This window comes from Pongo pygmaeus, chromosome 22, assembly GCF_028885625.2.
Source record: "Pongo pygmaeus isolate AG05252 chromosome 22, NHGRI_mPonPyg2-v2.0_pri, whole genome shotgun sequence".
NCBI lineage: Eukaryota > Metazoa > Chordata > Mammalia > Primates > Hominidae > Pongo > Pongo pygmaeus.
In genome coordinates this window covers 33932358-33959015 of record NC_072395.2, presented here as the reverse complement: position 1 = coordinate 33959015, position 26658 = coordinate 33932358, and the positions used below count along the sequence as shown (strand labels likewise).

At 34.8% G+C, this 26658-nt stretch overlaps 1 protein-coding gene across 5 annotated transcripts in view; it reads right to left on the bottom strand.

Annotated features, from left to right (window-relative positions):
- NCAM2 (neural cell adhesion molecule 2) overlaps positions 1 to 26658 on the bottom strand; it is a 564569-nt gene that overhangs the window by 98558 nt on the left and 439353 nt on the right. For all 5 annotated transcript variants that reach the window (XM_054468800.2, XM_063659919.1, XM_054468801.2 and 2 more), the window contains exons 11-12: positions 24776 to 24872; positions 12420 to 12593 (exon numbers count right to left, since the gene is read on the bottom strand). In XM_054468800.2, the coding sequence (XP_054324775.1) occupies positions 12420 to 12593; positions 24776 to 24872 (271 nt within the window). The remainder of the gene's footprint in view (positions 1 to 12419; positions 12594 to 24775; positions 24873 to 26658) is intronic.

The following is a 26658-nucleotide window of genomic DNA, read 5'->3' as shown; positions in this document are numbered from 1 at the left end:
AATCTGCTCCTGAATGATTCCTGGGTAAATAATGAAATTAAGGCAGAAATTAAAAAGTTATTTGAAACAAATGAGAATAAAGAGATGAAGTACCAGAATCTCTGGGACACAGCTAAAGCAGTGTTAAGAGGGAAATTTACAGCACTAAATGTCTACATCAGAAAGCTAGAAAGATCTCAAATCGACACCCTAACATCACACTTAAAAGAGCTAGAGAAGCAAGAGCAAACTAACCACAAAGCTAGCAGAAGACAAGAAATAACTAAGATCAGAGAAGAATTGAAGGAGATAGTGACACCAAAAACACTCCAAAAAATCAATGAATCCAGGAGCTGGTTTTTTGAAAAATTAACAAAATGGATAGACCACTAAATAGTCTAATAAAGAAGAAAAGAGAGAAGAATCAAGTAGACACAATAAAAAAGATAAAGGGAATGTCACCACTGATTCCACAGAAATTCAAACTACCATCAGAGAATACTATAAACACCTCTATGCAAAGAAACTAGAAAATATAGAAGAAATGGATAAATTCCTGGACACGTACACCCTTCCATGACCAAACCAGGAAGAAGTCAAATCTCTGAATAGAACAATAACAAGTTCTGAAATTGAGGCAATAATTAATAGCCTACCAATGAAGAAAAAGCCCAGGACCAGACAGATTCACAGCCAAATTCTACCAGAGTTACAAAGAGGAGCTGGTACTATTTTTTCTGAAACGATTCCAAACAATTGAAATGGAGGGACTCCTCCTAACTCACTTTATTAAGCCAGCATCATCCTGATACCAAAACCTGGCAGAGACACAACAGAAAAAGAAAGCTTCACGCCAATATCCCTGATGAACATCGATACGAAAATCCTCAATAAAATACTGGGAAACCGAATCCAGCAACCCATCAAGAAACTTACCCACCATGATCAAGTCAGCTTCATCTCTGGGATGCAAGTCTGGTTCAACATACACAAATCAATAAACGTAATCCATCACATAAGCAGAACCATTGACAAAAACCACGATAATCTCAATAGATGCAGGCCTTTGAAAAAATTCAACATCCCTTCATGTTAAAAACTCTAAATATACTAGGTATTGATGGAACATGGTCTCAAAAAAAGAAGAGCTATTTATGACAAACCCACAGCCAATATCGCATTGAATGGGTAAAAACTGGAATTATTCCCTTTGATAACCAGTACAAATACTGATTATCTTAAAGTTTTTCTATAACAGTGAAGTTGAGTAGTATGATAGAGGGAAATCCAGTTACTCCCAGGGAATTGTAAATAACCTGGTTTCAAAGAAACGCTGCAGGATAAATACCTTGAAGCATAACTGGAAATTATTTTACAATGACCTCGAACCTCTGAGAAATCTATAGGTCCTCCTACAGAACAACTGCCTCTACTATAATGGAAAAGGGCTACCTCTCACTGAGGACTTAAAAAGAGAAATTTAGACCCATCCCATCAGAACTGTTATCCAAAGAAGCTTCAGATCTGGTATGCTACAGCATTTGAAAAATGCAATACCTGTCATTGATTCATGTCATTGGACCAAATGAATCCTTTACTCATTGCTTATAAAAGATGTCTGCCGATATACATAAAAATACACAGTAATATATTTTTCCACAACACAGAAAGCAAGCACAATAGGGAAGAGAAGAAGAAAAAAGAAAAAAAATTATACTTTAAGTTCTGGGGTACATGTGCACAATGTGCAGGTTTGTTACATAGGTATACATGTGCCATGTTGGTTTGCTGCACCCATCAACTCGTCATTTACATTAGGTATTTCTCCTAATGTTATCCCTCCCCCGGACCCCCACCCCTCTGCAGTCCCGGCTGTGTGATGTTCCCCTCCCTGTGTCCATGTGTTCTCATTGTTCAACTCCCACTTAAGAGTGAGAACATGAAATGTTTGGTTTTCTGTCCTTGTGATAGTTTACTGAGAATGATGATTTCCAGCTTCATCCATGTCCCTGCAAAGGACATGAACTCATCCTTTTTTATGGCTGCATATTGAGAACAAAGACACAACATACCAAAATCTCTGGGAAACATTTAAAGCTGCGTGTAGAGGAAAATTTATAGCACTAAATGCCCACAAGAGAAAGCAGGAAAATTTTTGTATGGTTAAAGTAATCCAGTGTTTGTGGGGGGGCGAGGGTGGGATAAAGAGAAAGGATCATGTCTTGTGGAATATCTTTTGAGGTACATCTCCCCCTAAAAAATATTTCAAGTAACATAGACTCATATCAATAATTTCTTTTATTATTTTTAGTAGCGCCATAACACAATGTAGAAAATTCCCCATAAATTTAGAAAAGTCACGCTTTAGGTAACTCATTATTATACAGCAAACATCTTTAAGAAAATATATACTAATATGTAAGTAAACCAGACAATGGCTCAGTCTATGGGCCTTTTCTTTCCCCTCTCTGCATTTATTCTTCTGTTGATTTCACAATATCCTGACTTTAAACATCCAAATGCAAGTGACTTTTAAATTTGTACCCACAGTCTAGACCTCTCTTTAGCCATCTTCTACTGCCTTCAGGGTATTTCTATGGGATTAAAGACATCAATTTAAGTCTTAATTCACAAGGCTGATTTCCACTCACCAAACAAGACGCACCTAGTTTTTCTCATCTTGGCAACTTTTAGTTGAGATTTTAGGTCTAAAATGTCAGAATCAGCTTCGGTTTCTTTATTTTGTTTATTTCCACCCTATGTCCTATCCTCCATGTTCCTACCCATCTAAGGAAATTCTCTGGACACTACCTTTAAAATACATCTAGAATTTGACAACTTCTTCCCATCCCTCCTCAACTGCCTGGTTTGAGTGCTGTGCGTCTTTCATTTAGAAGACCACCATTGCTTCTGAACTGTTTATTGCACTCTTCTCTCAAGACTGTAGCTAGAGTGATCCTAGATATTTCAGGTCATTATACTCTGCACAAAACACCCCAAAGGACCCCCTCTAAAAACCAGAAAAAGAATTGAAGTCCTGTGAGATCTTACGATGTGTTATATCAGTGCTTCTGGAACTTTAACGTGTATGTAAATATCTGGTCATCTTGTTAAAATAAAGTCTAGATTTCATAGATTTGAGAAAAGAGACAAGAGTCTGCACTTCTAACAATCCTTCAGGAGATATCAGTACTGCCAGGTCATATTCATTACATAAAGTACTCCTTTGCCTAACCTCATATCTTTCTGATTGCATCTCCTTACGCCAACTGATTTTTTCTCTCTAGTGCAACCTTGCTGACCTCTTTGTTCCTTAATCAAACAAGCCCACTCCAGCCTAAGGGCACTTTTGTTAGCAGCTTACTCCGCCTGGGAGGCTTTCCTCCAGGATACCATGTTCATCTTTCCCAGTCTCTGCTGAAAAATCACTTTGCCAATAAAACCTACCCTCACTACCTTACTTAAAATTGCTAAGTCTCCCAACCTTCTCAATATTTTCAATCCCTCTCTTCTTCCCTTTTCCCCATTGCTCTTTTAAACCTATGAAATAAGGCATAAAAATTATCTGAATCCATCTGTTAGAATTTAAGCTCCTTAAGGGCAAATAATTTTTTGTTTCATTCATTGATATAGTCCAAACATTTGAAAGCATGCATCACTAATAGTATATACTAAGTATATATTTGTTGGAGAATATTTAGTAATTAGATTTTTTAAATGTATATTTTGTTCAATATAAATAAAATAAATGAAGATAATCATCATTTTGAAGTGATGGTATGAGTAATCACTTTGTGCCAGAACTGGAATGCTTGAGATCTCATGACAAATGGAGATTCACTAGGATGTCACTTCAAAGGTATTGTTTTTGTTTTTGGTATTCCATGCTTCGTAAAACAATAACTGCCTTTTAGTTATGTAGACATGAAACATATATGGGTTTCTCGTGAAAACTGCATTAAAGTTTACCTGAAGGTGATGTAAATATTAACTACTGCTGAAGCAGAAACACTTTCAGAATTTAAAAATCTACAAATTGAGAGTGAAGTATGATGAGCGAGAGAGAAAAGTATGTTTGAAAATTTTGATTTGGAAGACTACAGGGTTTTGTAGAATTTCATTAATTTTTATTTGAAACCCTGCTAATTCGCATCATTCAAATGAGTCAATCAAATGAGTCTGATTGTTAACCTGACTTATATTTCTACCTAAAAATTGTCTTAAACAAACAGAAAAGTAAAATTCATCTAAAATGTTTACTAAGCTTGGTAAGCACATGTAGGTTTTACTTGTTGAATAGAATTTCTGAAATCTTTAACAGGTAAAAATGATATGAACTTTTCCATGTTTGCATTCTTATTAATCCATTTTTTTCTTTTCTTTTTTCTTTTTCTCTCCTTCTCCTTCTTTTCTTTTCTTTCTTTTCTTTTTTTTTTGTTGTTGTTGTAGGGTTTCCCTCTGTTTCCCAGGCTGGAGTGCCATGCTACAATCTCAGCTCACTGCAACCTCTGCCTCCTGGGTTCAAGTGATCCTCCCATCTCAGCCTCCACAGTAGCTGGGACCACAGGTGCATGCCACCACACCCAGCTAATTTTTGTATTTTTGTCAATATGAGGTTTCACCATGTTGCCCAGGTTGGTCCTGAACTCCTGAGCTCAAGCAGTCTGCCCACTTTGGCCTCCCTAAGAGCTGGGTTTACAGGCATGATCCACTGTGCCAGGCCTATTTATTTTCAATATGAGATAACTACAATAGAGGAAGGCTGTTAAAAACGACATTTCATAATAAACTCTGTAGTTTATTTACTACTAATGTACCTATGATAATTCATTAATTTTGATACATGTACTGTGGTATGTTATTATAAGGGGAGGTTGGGTGAAGGGTGTCTGAGTACTTTTGGTACCATCTTTGAACTCATCTATAAAAATCAAATTATTTTTAAGTAAAAGGTTATTTTAATGACACATTTTTTAAAATGTCAAGCTGTTAGAATTATGTAAGCATGAAATCTCTACATCAGCAGCAAACTAAAGTTTATTGAGCCAAATATACTAAGAGAAATTCTACCATAACTTTAGCCCTGACGCAGAACTTTATGACTGCATAACTAGGCTAGTAGGAGTTACACATATTCCATGAGTCAGTTCCTCTGTTTTAAGAGATTTGGGAAGTTTCATTAGCCTCCTCTTATTTTTCACTAATGAAACCAATGACTCAGTATATGAATGAACATACACGTGTTCTATACTTGAATAAATGAATACCTTTTATACATCCTCAGCTGTTTATTAGGATGCAAGAGTAGTTTTCTTTGACAATGTGTACCATAGGTATTTTAAAAACATTTCAACACATGTCATTTAAAGAAATAGGAATAATTTGTTTTTTGAATGCTGGCTATATTTATTGCTGGTACTTTGCATATTTGCACCTAAGATTTCAGTATCTGATCTACTAAACTTTACTATATTTTAATTCAGGCCTTTATTAAAAATTAGTTTTCTGACCTATCAAGAATAGGCATATTGATTATAAATCAAAATCTATATTTCAAAACCCTATCAGGAAAAAAAGGTATATAGAAAACAAGAAAGCACTACTTTTCTACCAAACTGAAATAAGTTTCTCTACCATAAATATTTTTTCCTCCAGATTTCTATTAAAATAAAAACTTTTGCTACAATTAAACCTGAAGGCTGGGCGCAGTGACTTACGCCTGTAATCCCAGCACTTTGGGAGGCTGAGGGAGGCTAAGGCGATTGAATCACCTGAGGTCAGGAGTTCGAGACCAGCCTGGCCAACATGGTGAAACCCCATCTCTACTAAAAATACAAAAATTAGCCAGATGTGATGGCGTGCACCTGTAATCCCAGCTACTAGGGAGGCTAAGGCAGGAGAATTGCTTGAACCCGGGAGACGGAGGTTGCAGTGAGCCATGATTGCACCACTGCAATGCAGCCTCGGGGGACAGAGCAAGACTCTGTATCAAAAAAAAAAAAAAAAGTACTTACTTATTTTTATTTTTATTTTTTTTTTAGAGACAGTATCTCATGTTGCCCAGGTTGGAGTTCAGTGGCACAGTCGTAGTTCTCTGCAGCCTTAAACTCTTGGGCTCAAGTGATTCTTCCGCCTCAGCCTCCGGAGTAGCTGAGACTACTGGCCCATTCCTTCACACCCAACTAATACAAAACAGTTTTTTTAGAGAGACGGGGTCTTGCATTGTTGCCTAGACTGACTCTGAACTCCCGGCTTTAAACAATTCTCCCTCCGTACCTTCCCAAAATGCTGGTATCACAAGCGTGAGCCACCATGCCCAGCCTAATATTTTAAAATATTGATATTGTCATTTTTATTAAGAAAACTGAAAAAAAGAGTAGCTGTTTGTAAGATTAGTATTTTCTCTTCATTAAGTGGCCAGTGAGGTGTATGAAACCCACAAAATATTATATGATTTGGCAATGAATACATCCTGTAGCTTCCCCAACCAAAAAGTCTCGCTTACAGCTGTGATACATGTTTCTCACTCAAAATGAAGAGTCACACTGACTCACATTCTATATCTCTATAGTTCGAGTTGTTGGTATTTGACTGGTTCACAATTCCTTACAGTTTGAAAATTAGTTTCATGTCACATCATTGGTTGGGATAATTAGTATGGCTTCAGCTAAACCTTAAAAAAGAATATAATAATAGGCCTGGCTTCCATTGTACCTCAAACCTAGGACCAGGTGCACAGCGAGAAGGTGAAATTAATAAGAATTTGTTAATGATTTATTTAAGATTAGAATCTACTAACAGGACAGTATTTATGTTACAATATTCATCTTAAATAGCATTGCAATCCACCAAGAGCTGACAATTATTTCTGGGTGGTGATATCAGCAATTAGAAGTGGACACATCAATAAGTATATTAAAAAATTATATATATTTACTACCAAGGAAAAGTAACTAAACATTAAACTCACATAAGTTAGAATAAATAAAGCTGCTCAGAGGGAAAAGATAGCTGAAATGTTGAGACCATATGTACCTGCATTTTCAGAGACAAACCTAAATCTATCTTCTAACAAATGCTTCAAAGAGAATAAGTATAATTGTGCTTACATAGAATTCTTAAACTTTAAGATATATGATTAACACAACCTGTGATTTACAAAACAAAGGCACAAACAAGCTTTTCCTCAGTATTCAAATATATATATATAATATGTGCTTTAAATATGTATTCTAATTTTCAACAATATGTTCTCCTAGATAGCCAGAAAAACAAGCCTTCTAAGTACACCTAGAAATTATGCATATCATTTTCAAAAATCTTTTCAAATCCACTGATTATCTCACAGAAAAGGAAAGCAAACTCTGAAACATCAAAAATGAAGTGTGTGGAAAGACCAAGAACTAGAGGAGCAGCCATATAATTGTTTTTTCTATAAATTGTGGCAGTTTTCTGGTACTCAGATTCTCAGAGCTTTTGCATGGGTCTCTGATGTAGAAGATTGGTTTTGAATGGCCTCAGTGGGTTAAAAAAGATTCAAAATGGGGAGATGAAGTGGGGATCCCCGCATAAACCAGGACCCTTAATATCCTTAGAATGAAATAAAAGGGTGTGCTAGAAACACACACACACACACACAGAATCTTGGTGGGGGATTGGATAAATACTTCTTTGAAAATTCATAACCACCGAATTGCTCACATAGTATAAATTGCTCACATGATCGATCTGGTGAACCTGATATTCGTCAATACAATAGAGGTTGGAAGAAATGTTGTGTGGAATTTCTGGCATGCCCCAGTGGAAGAATTACAGTAAAGTCTTCTGGTTTCTTGATCAAGGTAATGTTATATGCAGTGCAGAGTTGTGTACCTTAAAAACAACAATAACAACAACAACGACAACTCCCGGCATGCCACTGGAGCCTGAACTGTAGCTCACTCCATTGGCTGAATTCTGCTTCATCTTCACTCTTTTCAAAAGTGTGTTAATCTCTCATAAACACTTTGAACCTTAGTTTCCATTTAAAAGTTGCTTCTGGTGAGGCGTGGTGGCTCACGCCTGTAATCCCAGCATTTTGGGAGGATGAGACAGGTAGATTGCCTGAGCTCAGGAGTTTGAAACCAGCCCGAGTAACATGGCAAAACCACGTTTCTACTAAAAATACACACACACACACACACACACAATAGCCAGGTATGGTGGTGCACACCTGTAATCTCAGCTACTAGGGAGGCTGAGGCACGAGAATCGCCTGAGCCCAGCAGGTGGAGGTTGCAGTGAGCTGAGATCATGTGACTGTCCTCTAGCCTGGGCAAGAGCAACATTCTGCCTCAAAAAAAAAAAAAAAAAAGAAAAAACGAAAAAAAGAAGTTGCTTCTGTAGACACATATTTATTGGAAGGGGATGTATAACGGATTCACTTAAGACCCAGTCAGAGGTGCTATAAAATAATCCTTTCCATTCTCCTACCTCCACCAAATTTCAGTATTCCCTCTACCCTAATATGCTTTTGGTACTTGAAACAATGACATAAACAAGGCATACGAGGTCCACTCTGGAGTTTATAAACTAGGAGAAAAAATACTTCAGAGTTATAATGTAAGAAGAGTACTATAAAATATAATATGTTATATATTAAAATAGGTACCATACAATATAACATCTGAAATACAGTGCCACTTGGCAGTCACTCATTCTGGAGGCAGAGGGAATTTTACTGCGAGAGCACTTTCAAGGATTGACTGTGAAAGCATGTTGTAAGTGGTTCAAGGTAAAACAATAATTCTGGGAAGTGTTAAAAGGACCTATGTCAGTCAGATGGGAAAATGTGAGTAAGGTGGAAATGTTACTTTAAAGGACATAGTGACTCACTGAAATCACAGAAACAAAATGAAAGTATGTTTGGTTAAAGTAGAAGGTTTAAGTCAAAACTATGTTATATGTTTCAATAATCAAATCATTGCTGTCAATTTACAGTAAATATAATTATGACTATTAACATCACATTTCATATTTCTATCAGCAAAAATCATGTTATTCTGATGAATATCTTTACTATGTCTTTACAAAATAATACATCTCTTGGCTAAAGAAAGAATAAGTGCCAGACACACATACCTTACAATGTTAGGAGTGGCCTCAATGGAATTACTCAGCTTCTTTCCCTGGGTACTCATTGTATTTATATTGATCTTATAGTTACATATTTACATTCATGCCTGCTATACAAATATGGAGTCTACACTAAGAAATCCTTAAAAACTTGGTTTTCCCCAAAACATGATTTTATATATAAAATGAGATCACATCATCATTTGAGATATAAAGTGTAAATGCAGCAATAAATAAATCCCATTACATAGGTACTCTTAATCTCAAGTAGAAAGAATAGCACCCGCAAAGCCATAAGAAACTGTATGGAAACTGAGCAGGCATGTTTCCGTAGCGCTGGAATTTTCAACTGAGATAATTCACAGAGAGAAGAAAAAAAACATCAAATACCTAACATTTGAGAAGAGGTCAGGCACCTCCTGCAGAGTTAAAGAAGAAGATGCTAAACTGGGTTTGCAACCCCAGCCTTGACAGTCAACTCCCATGCCTCCTGACCTTCCCACTCCCCGCAATGTAAGCAGAAAACTAGGGGGAGGAAAAAAATCCACTGATGAAACTAGTAAGTCTTCCACCCAGAAGAAAGTGCAGTGATGCTTCCCTCCCAGCAAGTGAAGGTAAGTCCAAGAGGTGAACAGAACCCATGAATTTTTTGGCACAAGTGATGAGAGAGATTTGATATTTGCATCTCAATTTGGACTTCTGCTTTTACAGAGGATTCATCTACTATGTCTTTTTAAAATGAGGGAAAAAAAACTGGAGAAAGAGATCAGCTGCAAAGAAATGCAGTTTCTTACATCTTAGCTAAGTGAGAATGTGGAACATTTCTCTTGGTCAAGTGGATATTGCATAACGTTAGTGGGTGACATTCACACTTAAAAGAAATCCTGCTGAAGTAAAGGGTGAGGAAGTGTATAAAGAGCTCAAGCTAAGCAGCACCCCATGAAGAATATTCTATCTCCAAAAAGCCTTCTAGTGTGCTTGCACTCCAGTCACACATCCCCAAGGGGCAGGTACTTAGATGCCTGTGCCACAGAGGGCAGGTGACAGCGACAGCCCATTGAGGTCAACAGCACCAGAAACATAAGAGGTATTTGACCTCTTTCACCTTCCCAAGACAAAATGTAGTTCATGTCACCATTAAGCTCCCCAGGTTGAGGTTTATCTTTCATGGAGGTCAGAGACAATGTGAATGCAAAATTAAACATTATTATAAGTTTTAAACCGTGCATGGCTGAACTGTTTATTCTGGAAGGCAGCTATGCTCACCACTATACCAACAATACTGAACTGTTTTTTTTCTAATACTGGAAGATGATAATATACCTACAGTGTCTGCCAAATACATTACTAAATAACTGAAACGGAGAATCAAAAAGAAGAGCTTAAAGTAGTAGTCAAATTTAAAATTCATGTTTATACTACACTGAGTTGAGCTCATACAATGGTTTGATTACATAACTGTAACTTGATTTTAAGGTACTCATTAACATATCTATGGAAGGTGAATCAACAATGGAAACAGAAAAAAAGTACTAATTCCGTCATTTTCCTCAAACTAAAGTGAGAAATCCCTAGCCACAAGACTTTTGAGTATTTACTCTCATTCGCAAGCTTTAAACTGTCCCAGTCTGAGGCCATTAAACATTCTATGCACGCAACTTCCCTAGTTCATATTCTAGACTCACCAAACAAGTTTCTGACTCTCATTTTGCATCTTCATAGTATACCAACAGGTAAAGTATGTACTTATATAGACTCTGAATGTTCTGATTTCTGTGACAGTTATTTCTCATTTCAAAGTAACAAATGTGCTTTGTTATTATATTTCAGTTTTATAAACATAGTGATCTGCCTCTGACAGATGGACATGTGAGATAAAATGTCAGGATTTTTACCTTGATCAACTTGGCCGGATCAAGGGCACTATAAATTCTCCATCGTGCTGCACCTTTGCAAGAAGTCTGGAGGGAACCTATTAACCTTTTCCTGGGTTTGGCAGGGCCAGGGTGCGGCAGCACTTTTGTGCCGTGTTCAATTTCTATAATATTCAGACTTAATATTAATTTTCTGCATGCTTGTGCTTGAGCACAAACACTGAGTTTTATGCAGTTTAAGAAATAATGCGTTTTTTCTTTCTGTTTTTCACCTACCACCCTCCTTTTTCTCTCTTTTAATAAAATAAAACAAAACAAAATTTAAAGTAGCACAATATTCCTGCATCCAGGTTAATAAGTTTTTTTAAAAAAACTATAGTCCTTCGTCTCACTCATTGTTTTGGGGGCACTGTCTTTATAAATCTCTCCTAAACCACACAATGTGCACAGATAATATAATCCAAGTATTACATAATTGAAATAAATAATATGAGCTCATCAGTTTGAGGCCATTATTTGAAGTATATGGTACATGATAGATGACTGTTAATGTTTCTGATACCTCTATCAAAAACCCATAGTTACTCTCAGTGCAAACTGATAAAGTAGGGTCAACACAGATGAGACCAGGATGATTTCATTTGCTTTCTTTCTATGTTCACTAGAATTGGTTCCCTCTTTCCTTCTCAGGAAGGCTCTTGCTTTTTACTGAACCCCTACACCATATGTGTTAGGGTAGGATCCTCATAGAACAGACCTATGGAGCATTAATTTCCTCACTATTTTATGCTTCGCTTTTGGAACACTCAATATGGTTCTGTGTCTTAAACAACAGAGGCCAACACTGGTAATTTATTATTATTTACTGCTTTAGTTTTGTCTCCTCCTAATGAGAAAACAAACTACATTTTCATAAGATGATGAAATTTTACGTAAGTGAAAAGAAGCTCTGTAAATTATTTTGATTTTTAATAGAAATATAAAAGTAAAAAATATAAACATACAAAAAGTAAACAAATATATAAAATTCTACAGATTTTTATAGATGGCTTCATAAGTATAGAAGGTAACTACATTTTGCAGTATCATTTTCACACCTATTCTTGAGAGAAATATTAATAAATGAAACATGAGCATACATTTCATAAAATCCAGCCAACATATCTAGTATGTGAGCAATTGCCTTTCCACCAACGAATTTTTTTAAAGTGACTTCTTCCTCCAGAATTGAACTCTGCTGATTCTACTAAGCTCTTTCATTTTTACTGAAGATGGAAACTATTCACTCTGTATTCGAGTTATTATCAAGAAGAATGGGGCACAGGAAATATCTTCCCAACACCACTTTATTAAAAGAAAAGAAAATGTTGGAGGAAACCGAAAAAGCTAATCATACAGGTATACTGAAGATCAGCTTGAATTAATCAACACATTTTGAAATTGTTGACTCACTTTGAACGCCATGGGAGCGTACAATTTTCCAGATTTCTGACGCTACTTCTTTGACATCCACTTGATAGTGATGAATAGGCACACCTCCATGGGAGTCCGGTTTGTTGAAGGAAACCTTGGCTGTAGTCTGTGATAGCTCTATGATCTTCACTCCATAGGGACTGGATGGCACGTCTATGGACAAAGAAATACAAAGAAAACATAACCAAGGGAATGGGAATGGCCGTTATTAAGGCTTATGGTGTTATGAGAGCTAGGAGTGAAGGAAAATTGCTACCTGTATCACTTAATATGTTTGAGTTACAGAACCTCTTTAAACACCTGAATGTTCTTTTGAAATTACAAGAAAGTATACATGAGTCAACTTTTATTACCACAGAAAATAGACAGTAAAATTAAAATCACACTTCAATTATTGAGGGAATATGTTACTTCTGCATTTTCTATATGATATAAACATTTTATTGAGGTCCAGGAAAACAATCTTGTGTGTGTTTAAGAGAAAAAAATAAAAGAGAGATAAAGAGGGTAGTTAAAATGTTAGAATACATAAATCAATTATTCAACCACCACCATAAATAATGGTGCCTTGTGAAAATACAAAATGTATTTTCTTTGCATTCACCACAATTATATTATTAAATTGTAGGTAAGTGCTAAGTTTTGAGAAAAATGTCAGTATTATGAACTAAATAAGACTGTAAACTATTAGGTCTAATTTCATTTATATATTATCCAATTAAATTAAACCTTTAGTTGAGATATTAAAATCCTAGTCCCATATTTTCAAAATAGCTATAAAATTCTTCTTGTGTGTTTTATTTTAATCCATCCACTACTTAAATTATTTCAAGTTCAATAAGTTATCTTAGGTGGACATTTAATTCAGTGTCTAATATAAAAAATTATTTCGGAAGAACTATCTCAAAGGCAGAGCAGGCAGAATTAGAAAAAAAAAAAATCCCAGTGAGGGATTTTTGAAAACTCTACTCCAGAAACTTCAAGATTTAGAGACACATTAACATTAATTTCTCTATGAATGTCTTCCTCTTTTGTTCCTATCACATCTGAAATAATCTTAAACTTTGGAAAAAAAACAAATATAATTTTTTTCAGAGAGGGAATATATACATTTACATATACACACACACACACACACATATATATATAGAGAGAGAGGGTATATATATATATCATATATATATATATATATATATATATGATATGGTTTGACTCTGTGTCCCCACACAAATGTCACCTTGAATTTTTTTTTTTTTTTTTTTTTTTTGAGACGGAGTCTCAGTTTGTGGCCAGGCTGGAGTGCAGTGGCACAATCTCAGCTCACTGCAACCTCAGCCTCCCCCGGGTTCACACCATTCTCCTGCCTCAGCCTCCCAAGTACTGCCTCACATGCAGTACATGTGAATTTCAATTCTTGTAATCTCAGCACTTTGGAAGCCGAGGTGGGTGGATTACCTGAGGTCAGGAGTTTGAGACCAGCCTGGTCAACATGGTGAAAACCTGTTTCCACAAAAATAAAAAAAAATTAGCCGGGCGTGGTGGAGTGTGCCTGTGATTCCAGCTGCTTGGGAGGCTGAAGCAGGAGAATTGCTTGAATCCAGGAGGTGGAAGTTGCAGTGAGCTGAGATCACGCCCCTGCAAATCCAGCCTGGGCAACAGAGAGAGACTCTAACTCAAAAATAAATAAATACAAATAAAAATAAAAACAAAAATCTCATATGGCAGTCAAAAGTCAAATGTACTTTATTTGCTGGAGTTAAAAAAGGTCACTGTAGGTCACATAAAATATGCCTTATAAATAGCACTGAGCAAGAGCCAGGGGGACAGCTTTATGGCCTTTCATATGTGAATACTGTAAAGAAATGCCACAGTGTATATTTCAACTCTAATTGGAAACTGTAAATTATTTAGAGAGCCTATGAAGTACATTATGATGCATCCAAAAGTCTTAGAACTATTAAAATCATATCTGGAAATACAAATTTTAAGATATCTAAATAATGTTTTTAGGCCTTCAAATATTCTAATAATTTTCATGCTTCCTTAATCTCCAGGTTAATCTGCATGTCTTTTCAGCTGTAGGTTTGATCCAAAATTTACTTATAAGTTTGATCCAAAGTATAGGAGAAAGGCAAACAAATGCACACGGATCCCCTTAAAAAATGCCAGTTCTTCAATCTGTGCTGAGTGGCTGACTCCCTAACGTACATTAGGTCTAAGTTGGATGTCATAGGCATTACACTCCAGTTTGGGGATATGTGTCAAAAGTGAAGGTAGTATATTCTGGGGGATGAGAGGGGGAGACATTATCCTCTTGGGCTTCCATCTTTGAATACGTGCTATAAACATGATTGTTTTTACTCTGACTGCAGAGGTTGCACCATTCACCAACTGTGCACCCTGACATGGTGCACCTGTAGAGAAAGAAGAGCCTTTTTTTTTTCTTTCAGCACAAAGCCATCATCATCAAAACATGGGCCAGGGCCTAGTCTCTTCTAGCTATACAGTCCATTTTCAGATCTGCTGACACTTACCGTAGCCTTTTTTTCATATTATTTTCCGCTGGCCTCTTATTTCTATTATTTCTTTTAAAGCAAAAGCATGCTTATGACTTTCATTCTCTTTCTAAATATTTTTTACATTTTGGTTATATAAGTCCAACTGTCAACTGACTACTAAATTGTAAGTTTCTTGAGGAAAGAAAGAAAACACTTTACAAACACACATTCACACACATCTATTTATACATGCACACAGATAGATACATGTAACATAGAACAAAGTGACTGGAATATACTAAGTTCTCAGGAAATACTTGATGAATTAAATATTTCAGTAATGAAAAATAATATACAAAGATACAGAACATATCTAAGTGAATAGTGTCAGATGTGCCTAGAATCAACATCTCTAATTCTTCTCTTCACTTTCTGGATTTTTCTGTAATTGCCTTCACCCTTGATTCCTATCTATCATATACATCACAATCAGTCAAAACACTATTTTAATAATTCCTGCATTATAATTCTTGTATCTGTTTCTTCCTTCCCATTTCCTCTGTTACCTCCCAAGCCCTGGCCCTATTTGACTTTTCCTGTGATACCATTAGTGACTCTTGGCTTCCTTTTCTATTGGATGTCCAACAAAAACATCAATGCACGAGGCATGCAAATGCAAAATCAATCTTTGTAAAGGACCACTCTGATCACATCACTTCCCTGCAATGGTATTCAGGAGCTTCATTTTCATCACAACATTAGTCTCGATCTTTTCAGCCTCATGTTCAGGATCCTGGATTATCTAACGCACTGGGTGTATGCAAAGATACTGGCCTACTCTAAAAGACTTTCAGACACAGCCCGATATTTCAACTGAGCCTCATATCGGATGCTCAGTTTCACACACTGTTATCCCTTCATTGTTACCATATTTTTCTAAACTATTTCCTAGCATCTTATATCCCAAAAATTGATGAATACCATTCACCACTCAATGAATGAATAAATGAATAGAAAAGCAATTGTGCAAATACTTATTTGTTTAATTACCCTTTCTCTTCACCTCTAATAGTGCTGGTAAACTGTTGGATTAAAAGACTGGATATGTCATGAGGGTCTATGGATTCAAGGCCTGGCCTTGCCACTTTTGTCAACTACAGCACTTACTCTTTTCACATCACAGTAGTTTTCTCTCTCAAATGGAGATTAGAATAGTACCACTGCTAGTGTTGTTGGAAATATCAAGTAATGTTGAGCACTTAGACCCTAGAATACGTTAAAACTCTTAGCAAATGTCAGTCATTGTAATTTTTCTATCCCTCCCTGATAATCAGCCTCCTTCTATTACATACTTTTGTATCCATTGACGTGTATCAATGTTTTAGTCAAATGGCAGGTAATGGATACATACTGATGTTCAGCTCAGAATTTTTTGAGGTGTGTAATGGCAAGGAGTTGGTGCCATGACCTAGGAGTCAGATGGATACAATCTCTGGAGTCACTGAATGAACTTGTGTTTATTAAACTCCCAGAAGCTATTCATCTTGCATAACTGAAACTTTTAAATTTTTGTCCAACATCTTCCCATTTCTCCCACTCCCCAGCCCCTGGCAACTACCATTTTTCTCTGTTTCTATGAGTTTCACTGTTTTAGAATTCCACATATAAGTGAGATCACACTGTACATCTTTATATCCTGGCTATCTTGTCTATTGTGAGTAACGCTTCAATGCAACCAACGTCTTGGAGAGCTATCACCTCTTGATTAACTGATAATAGAATTCTATCTTCTCATTTTCCAAGACTAAACCCTCCATCTCTGAATGACATGTCTTTTCCTTTTGTCTTCTCCAAAATTTTTCTTTATCAGATAGCTCTTCTCTTCCTGTTTCTCTTTGGAATCTTATTATTTCTTCTCAGTCTTATTACTGTGAATTATAAAGATCTCTTTTTTTTTTTTTCAACCCACTCTCTTCTCAGGAAACACACTCTTCTTTTGTTCCTTGTTACTCTGTTTCAACAGATTATTTCTAATTTCTGCCCCAACATCTTTATTTCTGAGAATTTGGTCTCCTAGCATGTATAGTTCATAGACATTAACCGTGCTCTTTTTACACATATGAGGCTGTGGTGTTGCTAAACTTAGATCCAGGAATCTGAAGAGTTTGATTTTTGTAAACTCTCTTTTAAAAGGAAGTGCTAGCCTGAATATTATTTCAGAATGGTGTTTTAAACCCTATCCTAGATATTTTTCTATTAACACTCAGAGTCAAATTCTATGATTTAAGATACTCCTGTTTATCATAAGAAATTGCAGGCTAAAATCTTCATTTCCTAGACTCACTTGCTGCTATGGTTCTAAGTTTCATGTAGTGAACCTAGAATGAAAGGTACGTGTATATAGTTTAGAATGCTGGAGGGGTGTGAATGTCAGTCCCACTTTTCTCAGGGGGTGCACATGGACAAGAGGCTCTGCAGATATGAATGAGGGTAGCATTCGAACTCTCCACTCCACAGCCTATTCATCCAGTTTCTGGAGTGGTGTGGCTGTGATTATTAGCTGAGGGGTAACTTGGCAGCAGGGCTTCCTGACCTCTAGTTAGTCACTGCAGACTTCACATGTGGACCACGCTTATGCTATTTTGTGACCTTGAAGGTATAATATTGGTGGCTGTCTTTGGTCTTTTCTCTGCCTTTCCAGTGATTTTATAACCAGCTTGTTCTTTGTAATAAATCAGTTTCTGCTTGATTTCCTCATCAATTTCTATCTGGTAAAAGTCTCAAATACTACAAGAATTGGAACATAAGTAACTGAATTTCCTAGATCCAGTAACACTGATACATGCAGTGTCACCATAATTGCTTGCAACTCAGGGACTTCTATGTTGAGATAGGTTCTATCTACTTCTGTTTTGAGTGGCTACCTTACTTCTATAGGGTTTTATACACATTTTTCTTGTTTTGATCATGCTGTGGTTTGAATGCTGGTTTCTCTCCAAATTTTATATGTTGAACATATTATTAAGAGGTGGGGTCTTTTGGGATGTGATAAAGTCATGAGACATCCACCCTCGAGAATAAAATTAGTACCCCCATAAAAGAGGCTGAATGAAGTATGTTTGCCCCTTTCACCATATAAGGACACACGGAAGGCACCATCTATAAAAAACAATTTGGTTATTGGACCTACACCAAAAACCAAATCTGACGGTGCCTTGATCTTGAATTTCCCAGCCCCTAGAACTGTTAGCAATATATTTATGTTGCTAATACATTACAGAGTCTAATATATTATTTTGCTATAGCATCCAGAACAGAGCAAGAAATATTGTGAGCTTAATCTAATATTATATAGCCAACCTGCAATACATCTGAAATGCTGTAAATTCCTTCTCATTTCACTACTCACCTACTTTTTACCAATTGCCAAATCCAAATTATTATTTAGATTTTTTCACAGTATTTGACCAATTATATTTACATTTATCCTTCAAAATAGATACACTATCTCCCTGAAAAATTTCTTTCTTTTTTTTTTGGTTCTTATAAGTCCATGAATTAAACTGAAGTAGTCCAGAGATCTGAGTTTGGTTTTCCCATTTTTACCTCTAATATTCTCCATAGAAGTGTTCATTCACTACCAAGATATCAATGGAAATTATTTCCTCCAAATATGAGTATGTCTTGACCCTTCTCACAACTCACGGACACCCAGATTCACTTATCTTTAGTACTGGGCATTTCAACAATGGCTCATAAGCAAATCAAATATAACACAATGAACCCTTCAAACATTCAATTTAGAACTATTATGAGCCAGAAAAAAATTTTGAAGAGTGAACATTAGAGTGTTTGAGTTTAAATTTATATATTTTAGATGTTTGGAGAAATTTGGAAATTGGCAATTGCGTCACATTTTTTTAAATTATACTTTTAGGGTACATGTGCACAACGTGCAGGTTAGTTACATATGTATATTTTATGCTATGTTGAAATCTGTCTCTAGAACACCACCAAGATAATTTTCTAAGATACATGAATCATGTTGCTTTATGACTAAAAATCTCCAAATTTCCCTCGTTGTATACCAGACAGAATGTAAACATGACGAAATTTTTTTTTTTTTTTTTTTTGAGGAGGAAGAGTCTCGCTTTTGTCGCCCAGGCTAGAGTGCAATAGTGTGATCTCGGCTCACTGCAACCTCTGCCTCCCGCGTTTAAGCAATTCTCCTGCCTCAGCCTCCTGAGTAGCTGGGATTACAGGCACCCATCACCACACCTGGCTAATATTTTTTTGTATTTTTAGTACAGATGGGGTTTCACCATGTTGGCCAGGCTGGTCTCAAACTCCTGACCTTAGATGATCCGCCCGCCTCAGCTTCCCAAAGTGCTGGTATTACAGGTGTAAACCACCTTGCCCTGCAAACATGATGCATGTTTTTAAGATCTATAACTTAACTTCTCTCAACTTCTCTACGCACATTACCAACACTGGTCTTCTCATACAATATACCCTTCCAGTCTTCCATTAAATGCCTTACTCATTAACAGTCCCATCCTTTCAGAACATAGTGCCTATGTACAAGTGTAACCTTGATGTTTCTTTGAGTCTTTCCCTTTCTTCTTCCCTGGACCTGTTTCTATTCCCTCTTTCAGACTCAATTAAAAAGTTGACACCTTTTGAAAGCCTTTTCCAAGAACTCCAATCAGAATTCATTTTTGTTCTCCCAAACCTTTGATTCACACTTCTACAGCAACCTTATATCTTTTGAACCCTAACTTATGTGTAAAGACCAGATGCCATATATTATTTATCTTCAGATTTCCAAGATCTAGAACAATGTGTGGTATCTACTAGAAATTCATTATATTTTTTGAGTGAATGAATTAAAAAGTGATTAGGAATTGATGCAAACATGGATTCTCTGAAAATAATGTCAGGTTATCCTGATTTCCTTTCCTTCACAGCAATATGAGAATGAGAAAATCAAGAATATGTTATGAATAGTTTCTGAATATCACTGTTTGCTTAATGAGTTCTTTAAAAAATCAAGATGCAGACTTGTCCAGGCTAGATCATAAAGCTGATTATGTTAAAGAATCCTGGCGTTGTGTTTAATTTTAACATGCTTTCAAGTGTTATGGAGCAAAGGTCTGGCTAAGATAAAATCTAGGTACACAGACCAGTAGATCGGCCTTAATTCCGTATCTTAGAATTCTATTCAATTGATCCAGTTTCACCTGTAAGCCAATCTCTGTTCTCAAGGATGACTTATGCGGGCTAATACTGACTCTGGTGAAAATACAGATGAGTGCTTCATGATATTGTACTTGTGACTTGTGAAAAAAAGAGCTAAAATATTGAATTTGACAGGGTTTCAGTAGGTTAAAAAATGAGTCAAAACTGACAAGATGAGATTTAATAGGGGTAAGTATAGAGTCCTGAACTGAGGTTAAAAAAAAATCAATTGTGAAGCACAGTATCAGAGACCTCCCTTAATAGCAGTTTGTGTAAAAAATTGCTAGGACAAGCTCCTAAATGGAAAAAAATAACAAAAGTCAAATGAATTTAACATTATTTAATAGAAGTATAATGTTCAGAATAAGTAAGGTCATTATCTCATTTTACTAAGCCTTGGTCCTTAATGTCTAGATTTATGTATAATAACTAAAGAGGTATCAAGGTACTGACTTCTATCTAAAAGAAAAGTGACCAATATGAACTATAATTAGGCCATAATAATACCTACCTAATATTTGTTGAGTACTTGTCATGTGCTGGGTGTCTGAATGCATTATGTCACTTAGTTGTCACAATACTGTTACCAGGTAAATCTTGGAATGACTGCACAGAAACTCTTAGAGAGCTGAGGCTCTCATTCCCCAGGGGCTGGACATATTACCTGATGACAGCTAACAGCCAAGTCCCTCCCACAAAATTGCCCAGGAGAAGGTGACTTTATCAGAAACCTGCATCAATTAATGAAACAAAGGTGGGATTATTTTATTTAGGATTAAGGTTTAATATGAAAAAGTTCAACAGTTAAAAAATATAACAATGATGAAACAAATTAAGAAATGTAAAAATATATAAATGAAATTACTTGATAATTTTAAAATGTAGGGTAATGATTTTTCAAGAAAAGAAATAATAGATATGCATATAAATATACAGAATGCTTTGTAAGATATTCATCTTTTGGAAGTAGAACATTGTAAGGAAGAAATAACACTATATAGTCAAACTTTTATTTAGCCTTACATGCTGTACAACTTTAATTTGATTCAAGATATGTGCTTCAATCCAAATAGAGAATGCTTCCTACTAGAAAGCAGGATCAACACCTAGGAGGTACATTTTAAAAACCAACTTTATGATGAAGTCTTAAAATATATACATATTTGTCTCTCATATTTCTAGTTAATATTTTGATTAAAAGTTAAGAAAACAAAATTATCAAGCACATATGTGAAATATTTCATATTTCTATAACAACATAGAAAGATTACTTTTTCCCCCCAATGTTCTAAAGACAGAGGAGATAGGTAAAAGAAGACTACATCAACTCTTGTTCATTAATAGGAAGTCAGGGTTTAATGGAAAGTCCTTGCTTAGGGTTAACTGACTTAAACCAAACACATATACATTTTATTTCCATTTCAAAAATATTTCATTTTTATATTATTTTTATAGGTGTAGGGGGTTTTGTTACAATCACATATTACGTACTAGCAAAGTTTGGGCTTTTAGTGTATCCATCACTAGAATATTGAACATTGCATCCAACAAGTAATGTTTCAATCTTCCCCTCTCTCCCAGCCTCCCACCTTTGGGAGTCTCCAGTGTTTATTTTTCCATGTGTGTACACACTGTTAAGCTCCCACTTACAAGTGAGAACATGCAGTATTTGAATTTCTGTTTCTGAGTTATTTCACTTAGGTGAATGGCCTCCAACAAGCCTCTTTGGGTTGCTGTTTCTGTCTTGGCAAGTGGGCACTCTTTTTACCCTGCCTGGATCCCAACACTCAACACTGGACCCCCGCAACACTCCTTCCACTCCGTTCACTCTGCTCAAGCTTTCACACTCCATGCCAGGCTTCTGTGCTTCACCCTACTCCCACACAGATGCCTACCTCGTTCCGATGTAGGGCTGAATGATTAAAAAGGGAACGTGCAGGGAAAGAAGAAGGAAAGAAGGACAAATGGGAGGAAAGAAGGAAAAAATGATTTCTGAATGCTGAAAAAGTAATTGTTTCCTATCTCACCACTGAATGTGCACAAAAATTTCACACTACATGTTGGCTCTTAATTAATTCCCTTTGGAAGTAAGTTATTCTCTTACACTGTAAAACACCATATGCCAAATGATCTTGACCTTTTACAAGGCAAACGGGACAATGAAATCTTGAACTGTGGTATCTTCATATATTAGGAAATATTTAATTTTTTATATAATAAATGTCTTACATCTTATTTAAAACCACAGTACAGTTTCAGTGTTAGGATTCTGCAGGACAGATTAAGTTTTCTACCAAATATTAGTATTAAATAAGAGTCCCATAAAATAAAGCATATTTATAAATGTTGATATTTAAATGCATGTTTCCCATCTAAGGCTGACTGTCTGAATCATTTACATCTTCATTACAATTTCAACTGAATCCACCTTTTTCTAAAACAAATTCTTAGCCTGGAATTGTATAAAATTTGGAATATTAGGAAAATTGCAGAAAAATATTCAAAAAATTTTCCAACATTTTCTAACTCAGCTTTGATGAAAAACTTTAATTTTTATTGTGGTTGGACAGAAGAAAACTCAGTAATTTAATATAGTCACTAGAAGGATAGGAATCAAATATATTTTTCAATGAACAATATTGCAGTAAGTATTGTGAGATACGAAGGTACGTGCACATTAAATACTACCTGTGAATTTCATGGAATTATTTAAACCTAATCAACATAATGTTTTAAATACCAAATATTAATACACCCTCCTAAAAATTCTGGTCATTTATTAAGTTGTACCTAATCGGAAAACACATCATTTGTGAAATGGCAATATACAATACTGGATCAATATTAATAACATTATATATACATATATTGATCCTATATCTAATTATTTATAAAATTACATACTAATTTAAAGAAAAGTTGCATAATTTCCAAAGGCTTGGAATTAATTTGAGTAGTGAATGTTTCTTATTAGTACAGTTGATTCTTCAATTTATTATCAATGCATTTTGGTAAGAATTAGCACACTTCATTTTCTTATAATTGAATTTGCTTGTATAACAGTTTCTTCACATTTCTAAACTCACTTATCTTGATTTTTTTTCTCCCTGCCTCTTCCATCAATTCCTTCCATGTAATCTCTTTTCTCCCTTCTCTATCAGTGCAGTAAAACCTGAATTGGAGAATAGCAGGTTCTCTAAGTTACATAATAATTTGACATTATTAGCTTAAAAATTTCCCTTCTTGGCCTTTACAATCAATGACATTAATATTTAGAATATATCTATATAGCAGTAAAAATGAACATTTTTCTGAACTTAATATAAAATTAAAGTTATAGATAAAATCTCTACCTGAAAAGGTTACAAAATTTCTTTACAGAAGCTTTTAAGTCTGTTAAAATACAATATTACAAGAATTTTCTGATATTATTTTACCTAGTCTTAGAAGACTGTAAGTCACATTTTTTCCATTTGAGCTATATAAACTATTTTTTAAAATGTATTTTAGGATTCCTCATCAGTCTTGTAAAACATAATGGCAAATTTTATAAATAAGTAAACAATATCTGGCTTTCTGGTTGGTATGAATTTTTTATTCTATATGTTGTTATTTCTATATCTTTAAGCTTTAGAGGTAAAACTAGAATATTAACATATATATACAAAATAAAATATTTTCAACAAATTTATGTAACCTTCAATTTTCTATTTTCCTTCAGAAGTAAGATAGCTCTTTGTATTTTCAAGTCTAAAAGTTTAAAATATATTAATTATAGTTCATTTTTTCTCAGAGTGTTTTGATTTTTAATTTTTTCATCAGGATTCTGTCTTTACTTGAAATATAATTTAATTTTTAAAACATATGTTCCCTATTTCTTTCACAAATATCTCACTTTTAAAGTTAGAGGGATTAGAATCAGATTTTAAAATCAATCCTGATGAGTAAATACATTCTACGTGCTCACTGTAGAGCAGTTACAATGGTTTCAAGTTCTTAAAAGTGATTCATTCTTTATAAAAAGCAATCTGTACTGTTACTTATAAAAATGTAAAAGATATTCTTTGCTAACATTTAAAATTACGTGAAACCCACTTTTTGGAAGTTCATATTTTTGTTATGGACACGCTAAAGTCTAAGGTTTTGGAAAATTTTTATGCATGCAAAATGGTTGTACATATTCACAGGGAACATGTGACAATTTAATATAAGCAGACAATATATAATGATCAAATCTGAGTAACTGGCATGTCCTTTCATACAATTGTCATTTCTTTGTGTTTGGAGCATTCTGAATATATTCTTCTATTTTGAAATATACAATAACTTATTGTTAACTATTATAGCCCTATCGTACTACTGAACAGCATATCTTATTCCTTGCAATCAACTGTAGTTTTGTGCTCCCTGAGTAACCCCACTTTATTCCCTCCTTCCCAATATACTACCAAGCCTCTGGTAACCACAGTCTACCTGATACCTCCAAGAGATCCATTGTTTTAAATCCCACATGTAAATGAGACTACTTTATCAACTTAAATTTTCATTTGCTTTCAGAAATATTGTGTGAGATCTCAAAAATTATTGTGCTATACTTACCAGCCAAAGCAAGAATATATTCTTGAAATCTTGTTCCTATACGATTAGTGGCTGTGCAATTATAGCGTCCAAAGTCATTGTCAGATGTAGGTGCAATCTGAAAGAATTATAATAACAAATGTTACAGTTCTAAAACATCATAGAAGTTTTATAATAAACCCCAGTATGACTATCACTTTCACACATTTCATTTTTTACCCAACAACTCCTTACCATATATTTTTAATTTTCTTTATTAAGTAAGCATTACTAAATAATATAAATCCTTTTATGATGTATCCATAAGCCTATAATATTCATAGGACTAGGCAAATCAGAATTTATCTATTAATTCATTAAGTAAACAAATGGCACCACTTTGATGTATCTATTAAATAGCATAACCATTATATCTACATATATGTAAAGCTCAGAAAGTAGTACACAGTTTGAAATATATGTGTATATATCTATGTATACATGTATATATATATATATTCATAGTTTACAATCAATGTAGGTGTAAACTTGAAAACAGGAAGCTTGTAATAAAAGCATTGTTAACTGTTTTCTATGTTTTGGCCTCAGATCAGTTTGCTTTAGTGTTCACGAAAGTCTCCAAATATGTGATATTTCTCTCCCTGTTTTGAGTTTATTGAACATATAATACTAACGAAGGAGGAATGATCATTTTTAATGAAATCTTTCCAGGAACATATTGTGCAATAAAATGTTGCTCTTTGCAACAATACTCATAGACAGGCACTTTTTCTCGCTATCTAATAACAGTATCTTGCCTCCATTTCTGTTCAATTCCTACCATTCTTTTTCACTCTAGGTAGAAAATAGCTGACCTCTATCCTTATACATTTGAAATCCGTAATTAAGTTAACCTTCAGGGATTCTATTGGTGAACACTGAGACAAACCCTGTAATTCTAATGTACAGAAATTCTGAAGTATCAATTTAGATAAGAGATTTGATGATAGTAATAGATATAATTTTCAATCTCTGTAACTATTATTAAGAGAGAATATGCTTACAAGAGTTGCTGTTAATTTCAACTCTATCCCAAAAGAGGGAAAAATGATTTTGTGGTAATGGGAGGCTATTAACTAAGAGTGCAATTTTGAGGTCCATTGAAGATGATAATTCTGAAAGAGTACAAAAAAGCTGTGTCATTCATTTTCTAGTCAGCTGTCCATCTAGAAACAGATCATAGGAATAAGCTTAGAATTTGTAACAGCTCTTACATAATTACTGCTAAGTGATTAAAATATTCATTTTTCTTATGTGTAGCTTTTAATAAGCAAGGCTAATTTAACTCTAATTGTTCTAATGAGAAAGAGACTTAACAAAAATTCTTATTCTACATGCATATGAGAAAGTTATTTGCAAATTCAACAGAGAAGAGTGTGTTTACTGAATCAATACAATGCTAAGACAGGATAGCCACAACAAAGAAATGTGACTATTACATAGCTCCTTAAGATTAATAATTTAAATAGAGCCGTTTTCATTGGAACAATTTCTTAAAAGCTCAATTCATTTTTTTGTTGTGGTTCCTGGGAGTTTAGCTATCAATAGATACAAGTTCATCTTAAATAAGCAACCTTTTATCATGTTGTATGCTTAATAAATAAACACCCATCATGGCATAGATTAAAACACACACACACACACACACACACATCCACACACATTCTCCAGATATAATCTGGTCAAATCATGTACCCTGAAGCTTATTTGATGTATTCTAGGAAAGCAACATAAAACTAAAGTCCAATAGTGGTTTTACACTTAAATGCAGCACAATGAAATGTTATATAATTTTATGAAAATACAAGATAATATAACAAGGGTATATTATAGATCATGAAGTAAAAATATTTAAATGTTTTAAA